The sequence below is a fragment of the Salvelinus sp. IW2-2015 genome, linkage group LG8 (genome assembly GCF_002910315.2).
Source record: "Salvelinus sp. IW2-2015 linkage group LG8, ASM291031v2, whole genome shotgun sequence".
In the NCBI taxonomy this organism is placed as follows: Eukaryota; Metazoa; Chordata; class Actinopteri; order Salmoniformes; family Salmonidae; genus Salvelinus; species Salvelinus sp. IW2-2015.
In genome coordinates this window covers 32,914,310-32,926,171 of record NC_036848.1, presented here as the reverse complement: position 1 = coordinate 32,926,171, position 11,862 = coordinate 32,914,310, and the positions used below count along the sequence as shown (strand labels likewise).

The window sequence follows — 11,862 nt, the reverse complement described above, 5'->3', positions numbered from 1 at the left end:
GAGGCGAACACACTTCCATGATCTTTACTTAGAAAAATAATACTTCCGGGAAAAGGAAAGAAACACACGTGTGGGAACATTTTACAGTTTATAGCTAACTATTATTATTATTATACACTTAAGGCAACTTATTTGATATCGATTTAAACAAGCGCTCCGTCTTTAAAATAAGTATTTTACGATGGCTCCGGTAAGTACATCGTGTAATAGCTAGMTAGATAGATAGTAACGCTGCTAGCTGAATTGTTTTAGCGGTATTGCTAGCTAGCTAATGTCTAGCTATGTACATACTCATTTTGTTAGCACTCAATGGCTGTAATTTACGCTGAACATTTTGTCAACTACTGTTAATCACCATTATTTTAGTGGACACTATGTTATCCACATATTTTCGAGAAATTGGGTTATTGTAAACAGCCTGTCGTCATTGCTTCAACTAAATACAAATAGCGTTACACTAACTATTAGCTAACTAGTTATGTCTGCACTGCTTGCAGTTTTGACTGATTTTTACCAGAGAGGAACCCTGGCTATACCTACCTGCCATGTGTTGTTGGCTTATATAAGAATTCACATTGCTTGACATGCATTCATTTCATACCATAGTCTAGCTGTACTAGCTAGTAACTATTCAACCCCAAATCAYGTCCTTATGAATACAAAGCACTGACGACCTTTTCTCACCAACAGCCAAGGAGTAAGAAGAGGAAGCCAAGCTTTCGCAGGCTACTGAAGACAAGCAATGTGAAGCTTGACAACAAGCTAAAGAATCGTCAGTTCAAGAAAGAGAGCAACGACAAGAAACACCGCAAGGAGCAGAAGAAGCTCCGGGCAGCTATCAAAGATGCTGTCTTGAAGACCCCCCTCCCTCTGGAGCGCTACAAGAAGAGGCCAGGTGTGTGCAGCATGATGACCCACCCATACAGTAGTATAGCTTAACATCTAGGCCCTGACATCTAGCACTCAAGCTGAATGATGTCTGTACTGTAATCAGTAACATATAGTTTGGTTTACAATTCATGCACTGTTCCACACTATGGCATCGAAATAATTATGTAACCTATGTAAAGTTATTATCATCGATTGTTTTTGTGAGTCCTGTTTGGTGCCGTTAATTACATGTCCCTGTCTGGTGTCTGTTACAGAGGATGAAGAGGAGGAGGAGTTTGTGGAGTCCCTGCCATTGGACATGATGGATGAAGATGACCTGGAGCAGATCAAGGCAATGGCTCAGAAAGCCTCCTTTCTCACCAGAGACCTGTCGTCAAGGTAATTACACAGTCCATACAGTATTTTTGTAGGGCTGGGCTGTACACACATGTAGGGCTGGGCGGTATACTGTATTTTAATATTTAGGTATTGATGGACGGACCGGTTTGGGGTTGTACTTGGCTTCTGTAACGGTATTTCAATGTTTGGTGTGTTAAATGTAAAACGCCAGTCCACCATGTGTAACATYCGTTTTTATAGTTTACTCTGTTACTTGAGTAGCTTTCTCCCACCAAGCTTCATACCGTGAAAAATATCCTGATATGATATTTTGGCCACGTCGCCCAGCCCAATCCACATGTTGCCATTCCGGATTTCTTTACAGTAATGTTCTATGGCTGGGAATTGCCAGGGACGATACGATATTATCACGATACTTAGATGCCGATACAATATGTATTGCGGTTCTCACGATTCTATATGTATTGCGATTCGAATATTGGGATTTTATTACGATAGGATGTTCCAAAGAGATTGCTCACCATATGTCTGCTGCAGAGGGACAAGAGAGATACACTCGTTTTCTCATGGATCAGTCATGGAAATAAAAGTGCCGAAAACAACTTGGCGCCCTACTTATTAAAAATAAGATGGAGAACAAGCTATGTAGGAAAACTACTGTCATTTTGGTGCAGGTACAGCCATCTAGTGCAGAAATATTGCAATGTGTTATATATCGTCTCAAATGATATCCGATATGTAACTGTATTTCCCCCCCCCATCACTATTATGTACCATCTTTCTATCAATCTCATGTACATCCCATCACAAGTAGATCATAACACACATGTTGAAATGTATAGCTATGTCTAACTACTCTCCTCACTTAACCTTACTTGAATACCTGCAGTGGTCCAGTGCATGCCAAAAAGCGCAAGGGGGAGCAGCAGGGGCCAGAGACTTATGAGAAGATGCCCAGAAARATGCAGCCAACAGAGGAAAAGGAGCTCATTCACCTCCTGCCAATCAAAGACAAGATTAGAGGCCTCATCCCTCAGAGCATGGAGAAACCTGGTAGGATGATTAATGTGTTACCCCTGAACATCTTCCCCTGTAAGTTTACATTTCCACCTAAGTCATATTGTTAAAATGTTTTAGAATTTACAGCTCTATTGATACAATTGCTTTGTCTTGTTTTTAGTTGTAGCAAAAAAGGCTGAGGAGGAGGAAGGAGGTGCCCCRACTGGCTTGGAGCAATTTGAAAACGGTACCAGCATCATGAACCCCTTTTTGACTTGAGTCAGTCATCCTCTCTGTGTAGAATGTATTGTTAGACCAACTCTTGGTAGCCCAGTCCTGATCAGTAGATGAGGTGCTTCTCTCTGATGTTGCTGGTATGTTTCCACAGAGGATGAGGCTGTGCCCGGGCCGGCCCTGAACCCTCAGGAGCAGCTGAAGCTMCGCACACAGAAGCTGACCATCAGGAAACTACGCATCGCTAGTCTGGGATCAGACATCCTCTCAGACCCCACCACCAACGTAAGCCCTGGTTCGAACAACCCTGCATCTCCTCACCGAACCAATAATAATACATCACTTTCTCTTTGGAAGAGCGGGAATAGAGTGCCGTCTGAAACCACGCGGTGCGCCTTGTCAGACCTCTGACGACAGTTCAGCACAGTGCATGTGAAGCRCGCCTCTGTTTCATGCTGYGCACCAGAGTMGTTTTTCCACTGTCGGGAGAAATGGTGATACATATATTAATATGTYMATTGCATGCAAATRAAGRTTGCTTCGCTACCACACCCACAACGGAAGCACAATTATGGCCTCGGATTCGCAGGTGGAGACGTTAGAACAGACCCAGGGTMTGTTTCTGTGGCGGCAGAAACACTAAAAGGCTCTTGGTTAGTGTMGTTTTTGGTGCTTTTTGAAACCAGCAACTGACAGTAAAAACACTACTTCAACACGTTCAAACCGATGGGCACTACATCAACATACAAATAGTTTTGCAATCTCAGGAGAAAATGGAACGTCTGCGTTGCACATAATATCGCTATGCTGCCATATCTATCGCTATGCTAACTTATCGTGGTTTATTTTAGGGATGAGGAGACTTCGGGCTTCCTTAGTAAAAGGGAGTTATGAAATCTGAAGACAGATTACGTTAACCGATACACATTAAACTGATCATATTCATGGTTGCAAACATTAACTTCCGCGCTGCACAGGTGTGCGAGTCGTCTCTCTTTGCCTTTTTAGTACAATAAACGTTGTGCTTTCTTTAACACGGAAGAGGTCGCTGTTATGCCTGAATTTGACCCGATACCAACAAGGAAGTCTGCGGTGTTGAGAGCAGTTGTATGAAACCAATTGGTACGTCAGGAAAAGCTCTCAACCGTGCCAGCCCGCTCTTTATTTCTATTCCGTTTGACTCGCCATAAGTTTGGCGTGTGAACTGTGCGTTAGACTCCTCGGGCTACTCTTGCTTCCTAGTCCCCATGGCAAAATAGTATTATTTTATGTCACATAGACCAATAATCACATAGCAGAGAGAAGCAGACTTAGGGAATGTTTTGTTTCACTGTTCTTGGTATTGGTGTTTTCTGTGTGAATCCAACATCTGAACTTCCTATCTTTGTTCAGATTAAGAAGCTGAAAGAGCTGCGAGCCATGCTGATGGAGACCGACCCCTATGTGGCCGTGACGGTCAGAAAGCTGGTCATGGTCTCTCTGATGGAGGTCTTCAAGGACATCGTCCCCTCCTACAGAATCAGACCCCTGACCGAGACCGAGAAAGCCTCAAAGGTGAAGAGAGAGACCCAGCAGCTGAGGGAGTTTGAGGAGGGCTTGGTGAGCCAGTACAAGTTCTACCTGGAGAACCTGGAGCAAACGGTCAAAGGTAGTCCAYTTCTATCTTTATTTGTTGATATTGATGACTTGCTGGGACTGGCTGATGTTGATGCCTTGTGACTAGTTCATATAGACGGGTTGGTTGTTTAGCAACATGGGGCAAAACAGACAGGGTTGGCTTAGACCTTTGACATGTGAACTATATGTACAGTTACACAATGAGCACTTGTCGCTCAAATACATTGTTACAGTTCTTGGTTAGCTAGTTAGCGAATTTGAGCCATATTAGCATAGACATGATGACAAGACAGGATATCAATAACAAGATGAAACGAGCCACCTACAATTCCCCACATGGCAGCTTCTTGTCATTGTTGCGAGCTATCTGACCGTTCAGAATCACAACGCACACCTTCCGGCCACATCAACGCACGCACATCATTTTCCCGGTGTCGGCCAATTTGTCTATTTGTTATGACTGGTTGACRTTGATGATTTGCTGTGACTAGTTGATATTAAGGAGTGGCTGCTGTTGGTTGCAACTATTTGCTGTGTGAAACCCCTGCCCCGTAGACTGGAAGCAGAAGAAGAGAAAGAGGAGCGAGGCGGTGTCACTGCAGTCCTATAAGGGCCTGGCTGAGGTGGCCATCCGCTGTATCTGTGAGCTGCTGGTGGCCCTGCCACACTTCAACTTCCACAACAACATCATCGTCACGGTGGTGCCCCTGATGAACGACCCTGTCAAGAGGGTGAGTCTGGGAGGCCCATATCAAGCCCATAGTTCTACATCTTGTCACGTGGTGTTCACTACAATATTAGCTTTAGACTTTGTAGCTATAGACTTTTACAATGGGAATGGGCTCTGTAGAGGCGGGTTTCTCTTAATTAAGATTCGTTTGACTATCAATCAAAAGCYGCGGTTTTACCTTAGATATATGAAGGGTTGTGTTTGTCGCTCGTCTGACTGTTAACTGAGTTGCCATTATGTTGTTTGTCYAGGTGTCTGACATGTGCTGTGAAGCAGTCAAGAAGCTACTGAAGCAGGACAAACAGGGCCAGGCCTCACTWGGGACAGTCAAAGTTATCTCCGGACTGGTCAAAAGCCGAAACTATGACGTCAGACCAGAGGTACTACTCACCTACTATTCAAGTCTTTAAAAAAATTGTTTATGCCATGGCTCTTAAAGAAATACATCTAAAATGTTCCCACTTCTTCACCCCCACAGCTACTCAAGGTTCTCATCTGCCTGAGGATAAAGGAGGTGGAGGTGAAGAAAGATACAGATGACACAGCTCCCAAAAAGAAGTTCATGAACTATAAAGACAAAAGGAAGAATCTGTCCAGGATGCAAAGGAAGGTCAGTAGCCCACGCACCTGTGTGTAGGGACGTCAAATGTTCAGCCTGCTGCACAGCCCTATGGACACGCTAGTCTACAGCACCTGGTTAAAGTGTGTTTCGCTCAGATTGGTCATCAATTGCACAAATTTGCTGACTTAAAACCGATCAATATCTTTGGTTTTGTACTAGGCTTGGGCGGTATCCTTGATACAGACCTTGTGCCATACTGGGATAGTTGGTAATACCGGCACTGAACACAAGGGGCACTGTTTTCAGACAGTTAATGTAATAGTTATAAGAGATCTMGCTGGCAAACCATTTAGTTGTGAAATCCATACAGTAATTAGATCACCTGGCGCATGCTGCACAATAGTGAGTGACTCAAGACTCCAGCCTCTCATTGTTGTGTGCTTGTAAAAAAATAAATAAAATAAAAACAGGTGGCTGGCGACTACTGTAAGCGTCATAATATTGTGGCAGGTGAAATGAAGAACACAATGTTCTTTATTTCCTAACGTATTGCACAAGCTGACTGCAGTTTGCCTTGCTTATTGTGTGTCTGCCTGTGTACAATCTGTGAGTGTAATTTGTTTTTGACGTGTCTGTGAGAAGAGTGTAATGGATGTACCCTGTCATCCTTACAGTGGAAGAAGGCTGAAGAGAAACTGGAGAAAGAGCTGCTAGAGGCTGAGGCATCAGAGAGCAAAGACAAGAAGCTCAAACTGGTGAGTGTTTATTCCCCAAAGTCACAACAGACCTGAAACGGCTCAATTTGTTTTTGTGAAAACACTTTCGCGCTTCTCACGACAAAAGGTCTAACCGTCATTCCAACTGTTCCCCCTCTCCTAGCACACAGAGACCTTGAACATAGTGTTCTTGATATACTTCAGAATACTGAAGAAAGCTCAAAAGTCGATCCTGCTTCCCGCTGTTTTAGAAGGTCTGGCAAAGTAAGAGAGACTACCTGTTCCCAGAGACATGAGTCACTTCCTGACAAATGGAAATGTTTGTTTATGAAATATGGAGGCTTCTAAGACAAAGTCTTTTTCTCCTAAGGTTTGCCCATCTGATCAACCTGGAGTTCTTTGATGACTTGTTGAACGTTCTTCAACATCTTATCCAGTCAGGAGTGAGTATWCATATTCTGCCAATCCTGTCAAAATACTATTCACATCATCGTGTATGATTGGCTAATGACTTTTTCCCCCTCCACTGTAGGATCTGACCTATCGGGAAAGCCTTCACTGCATTCAGACAGCTTTCAACATTCTCTCTGGTCAAGGTCGGTGATGGTCTACGATGACTGATTAAAAACCTCACTGATTACTGTGTATATTACACACTGTATATGCTTAAAGGATAGGTTCACTTTTTTGCAACCAAATCCATATTTTGGATGTATATGTGCAGACACTATTTTTGAGATTTCACTTGGTTTTTAATTTAACCCATCAGCGATATGTATATACAGCGAATGTATGTACTTCATCATGGCAACGTAAATGGCTGATATGTGTTCTAGACACAGTATGCTTACATCGTATCAGGGTCACGTGGCCATCGGGTGTCACTGTTTTTTTTTKAATTGTTAACATTTGTATCCATGTTAGCGCCAATCTCTGGGAGGGTCAATAGGAGAATTAACGTGGTAGGTTTGGATAATTGCCTTACGGTTAGGAAAAGATTTAGGGTTAGCTAAAATGATGTCAGACTTGACTCAAACATATCTAGCTACAACCACGCCTGCCCTGAGAACAGTCTTGGTTTCCACTAACGCAATGCTGCGGCAATATGGTACGTGATGTCAGACACAAAAAACGCTGATTTAGTAGACGGACCACGTAGAACTTAAATTACTGCGAAACAACACATTTATCTCAGTCAGTTATCTCAGAACGTTGACGTAGTATACTGTTCCTTTAATTAATTTCCCTCTTTTGCGGATAGGTGATGTCCTCAATATTGACCCACTGAAGTTCTACAGCCACCTGTACAAGACACTGCTCAAACTCAATGCTGGTAAGTCCAACTACCCTGGAGCTTATTCAAATCCATGTCTGGCTCTTTGACACTACATCCGTTGTGCTCTGAAGGTCCTCCTGTACCTGGAGTGGCTGTTCATAAGTGTTAAAAGGTCCAATGCAGCTGTTTTGTATCTCAATATCAAATCATTTCTGGGTACTATTAAATACCTTACTGTGAATTAAAATGGTCAAAAAGAAACATAAATAACTTCTTAGCAAAGAGCGATTTCTCAAGCAAGAATTTTGCTCGGACTGTCTGGGAGTGGGGAAAATGTGCAGTTATTGGCAGAGAGCTTTGGAACTCTTTCTTATTGGTCTGTTAATTAATTTACCGCATGGTGATGTCACCGTGGAAGGCCAAAACTCCACCCTCCAGGGGGTATAAAAAATAAAAATAAAATCTCTTCCACTAAAAGGGCAGCATCATTTTCACAGTATTATCCCAACCTCGGTGTGGAAATGTATATAAAACACCAGAAAACAACATAGTTTGTGACTGCACTGGGCCTTTAAATAATGTGGATGCTCTTCCCAGGTGCATCTAATGATGACATCAGCATCGTGCTGCGTTGTCTCGACGTGATGCTGACCAAGCGCAGGAAACAGGTGACCCTGCAGCGCGCCCTGGCCTTCGTCAAGAGACTGAGCACGCTCAGTCTGCACACACTGCCCAACGCTACCGTGGGAATCCTGGCATCCAACAGGACGTTGATGCATGTAAGTGTTTATCGTGTGTGTGCATCTGTGTGTATTATGGAGAGAGATTTTGTGTGTGTGAGTGCATGAAGAGTGAGAGCATGTGTGTGTGTGTGTGACAAATAAAACTGTGCTCCCCCTCTCTGCAGACCTTCCCCAAGTGTGACATCCTCCTGGACAATGAGGCTCAGGGTAGTGGGGTGTTCCTTCCTGAGCTGGATGAGCCAGAGTACTGCAACCCTCAGAATACTGCCCTGTGGGAGCTACACACACTCAAGGTAAACACGCAAAAAGCACACACACACAMAAWAWAWAYACACACACACACAGGTATAGCTGATGGCGTTGCTGTTGTTGTGTTGCAGAGACATTACCACCCAGTGGTCAGGAGGTTTGCCACTCACCTCTGTGCAGGGGCTCCTAGTGAAGGATCTGGAGCGCTAATCGTTCAACTCGCTAGAAGGTAAGAACAAGAGGATCTCATTTATCCTCTATGAAAAGCCATTTGCTGCTCCTCCAGTTCTCTTACAGATACTCATACAATCCCAGGGTYTGTATGGTCATGAAAATCCTGGGAAAATGCATTTAAAAAATCCAGACCAGAAAAAGTTAAGAAATTGAATTATAATTTCTATTCATGTCATTTATTTAGGCACAGTTTTTATCAATCAAATACAAAAATCTACATATCAGCCRGGATGGGAAGGACACTTTAGCGCGTCTGTGTTCGTGCGCATCAGTTGCATGTGTGYGAGACTAGTTGGCCATTGCTCAAAGGAAGAGAGTGACAGTCGGACATTACAGCAGAAGGCCTAGGGTGACATGTCCCAAATTGTGCGAGAGAGTCCCGCATTTTGGCCCTTTGTCCTGCAACCAATGTCCCACGTTTGTTGCCTCTATACACTGATGTGATAATGTAGATTTGTTTTGTATACTGAACCAAAAAATAAACGCAACAAGTTAGTTCATATAAGGAAATCAGTCAATTTAAATAAATAAATTAGACCCACTTGGGAGCTTAATTACAGATAGAAATACTCCCCACGTTAACATTTCCCTTCACTGGAACTAAGGGGCCCGAACCATGAAAACCAGCACCAGGACCATTATTCCTCCTCCACCAAACTTTACAATTGGCACTATGCATTTGGGCAGGTAGCGTTCTCCTGGCATCTGCCAAACCCAGATTTGAACGTTTGACTGCCAGATGGTAACACGTGATTCATCAATCCAGAGAATGTGTTTCCACTGCTCAGGAGTCCAACGGTGGAGAGCTTTACATCACTCCAGCCAACGCTTGGCATTGCGCATGGTGTTCTTAGACTTGTGCGCGGCTTCTCGGCCATGGAAACCCATTTCCTGAAGCTCTCGACGAACGGTTATTGTGCTGAAGTTTCTTCCAGAGGCAGTTTGGAACTCATTACTGAGTGTTGCAACCGAGGCCAGATGATTTTTTTTACACGCTTCAGCACTTGGCGGTCCCATTCTGTGAGCTTGTGTGGCCTACCACTTCGCAGCTGAGACGTTGTTGCTCCTAGACGTTTCCACTTCACAATAACAGTACTTACAGTTGACTAGGGCAGTTCTAGCAGGGCAGAAATATGACAAACAGACTTGTTGGAAAGGTGGCATCCTATGACGGTGCCACGTTGAAAGTCACTGAGCTCTTAAGACCATTCTACTGCCMATGTTTGTCTATGGAGATTGCATGGCTGTGTGCTCAATTTTATACACGTCTGCAACGGTGTGGCTGAAATAGCCAATCCACATACCTTTGTGTAGTTATTTACTTGTCCCCACCTCTATTTCTAGAGACACGTCCTCTTCCGTCCACAACGCTGCCTGAGGAAGACTTGAGTAGTCGAACCGCGTTGCAGTTTAGCGTCTTGATGTACAATGCTTACTGCTCCAATATGTATTCTTTTGTAAATGTGTTCTGTTAATAGTTCACTAAAATGTATTGCAATGTACTGACCTTCTTTCTTGGATTACCTGCTATTTTAGGGGTCTACCTTACCACTGCCCTCATCTCACTCGCATTTGATCAACAAATTCAAGCACCACTAATTTAGAAAAAGGTTGATTTGTCCCTTTTGCAGGTAGACATTCCAACCTGTCTCTTGCAGTCATGTTGCGCTAATGAAAAGCWATGTATCGTAAAGGGTGTGGTACTGGTGGTGATAAACATTTCTCCAATCGTTGATGAGATCTGATATTCTGCGCTGCGCGAGACAAGACAGGCCAATGTCATGTCAACCAATAACATTTATCAAATCCTTTCGGGCTAAATTCCAGCTCAACTTTGAGAGGAGTTAGGCCTARCTGAAACTTACAAAAAGCATGCTTCTGRCGAAGAGCGTGGCTCTGCCACTTCACACAATGGTGCTGATTTAGTCAAGTTAAAAGTTGAATTGATGTCTTGGAATATCACAATCATTATTTAGTATTCTACACAACAGAACCAAATATAGTGTAACGTTAGTTACACCCCCAAAAAACGCCTAATTTAATGAGGTTTTAGGACGGTTCGCTGAAAAGTAACAAAATAAATTTAATGCGGCCAAAACTCAACAGCGAGTGCCGCCAGGCAGAAAGTGTTTTGATTTAAACAAAATCCAGGAAGGCTATATAGTTTAACACCATCCGCTCTAATTTGCTCACAAAACAGTAATTCAAGAAGATCTAAATGTATATTCCCATGAAACTGATTGAGAAGTGTGTAAGTGCCTTGCACAACGACAGGAGATGGTACATGGGATCAGAGCKCAGCCTCCCAGTGTCACGCKTACTTTTTTTTTTRTATAGAGACGCCGCCAATTGTTGTCATGGAAATTTGGTTAAAAGTAATGAAATTCCATCTGTCAAAATGTGTATGAACCCTGAAGACTAAAGTAATTCTCTACGGTGCGTGAGATAAACCAAAGATGTGTGCAGTATGTAAAAAGCGCTAGCCTCTGTTGGGTGTAAATGACCTTTAACCCCTCTCAGGCACCCAGTGGAGCTGTTTGAGGACTACAGAGCTAAAGACATGACCTTCAATCCTCCAGTGGCAGCGCCTACCACAAAGAAGAAGGTACACTTCCCTCTCTGTCCATATATATATTCCAGAATGTTATTAGGCCCACTTGACTGAATTGTCTTTGTGCTAATCTGGTCTCCGAACACTTTGCATTTTGTTGCAGGATTATTTCACGATAGGCCCTACCCTGCTGGATGATACATTAAAGCAGCAGATTGATCGTGTTCTCTCAGYGGAGGAAGAGGATCCTATATCGCTGGATTTCTCTGCAGTTCTACCGCAGACCAACAGCACATAATACTTCAGACCCCACCGGAAAACACCCCCTTTCCTTTGTGCCCTGTATTTTAGTTCTAAATGGACTGTAAAATAACCGTATGCTGGTGACATTGCTTTTTGATCGTTCTCTTTGCTGTTGTTCAGACATTTTTGACAAGAATGGATACAGTTAAGTGTTGAGTTAAACCACCTGCCTCATTGATTACTCATATCCCTGACCTACAGTGCCTTCAAAAAGTAGTCACACCCCTTGACTTTTTCCACATTGTTACAACCTGAATTTAAAATGGATTACATTGAGATTGTCACTGGCCTACACACAATACCCCATAATGTCAAAGCGGAATTATGTTTTTAGAAGTGCATAGAAGCTGAAATCAAGTATTCAACCCCTTTTATGGAAAGCCTAATTAAGTTCAGAAATAAAAATGTGCTTAAGTTG

General features: G+C 43.2%; 1 protein-coding gene across 1 annotated transcript; it reads left to right on the top strand.

The window, feature by feature from the left end:
* Positions 1–56: 56 nt before the first annotated feature.
* Positions 57–11,862, top strand: noc3l (NOC3-like DNA replication regulator). The gene is made up of 20 exons (XM_023993093.2): positions 57–190; positions 691–895; positions 1,146–1,269; positions 2,120–2,283; positions 2,411–2,476; positions 2,618–2,748; positions 3,856–4,111; positions 4,636–4,811; positions 5,062–5,190; positions 5,289–5,420; positions 6,047–6,127; positions 6,252–6,352; positions 6,459–6,531; positions 6,621–6,684; positions 7,350–7,421; positions 7,962–8,143; positions 8,272–8,400; positions 8,488–8,585; positions 11,111–11,195; positions 11,305–11,862. The coding sequence occupies exons 1-20, from the start codon at positions 182–184 to the stop codon at positions 11,437–11,439; spliced, it is 2,412 nt and encodes an 803-aa protein (XP_023848861.1). The 5' UTR covers positions 57–181; the 3' UTR covers positions 11,440–11,862.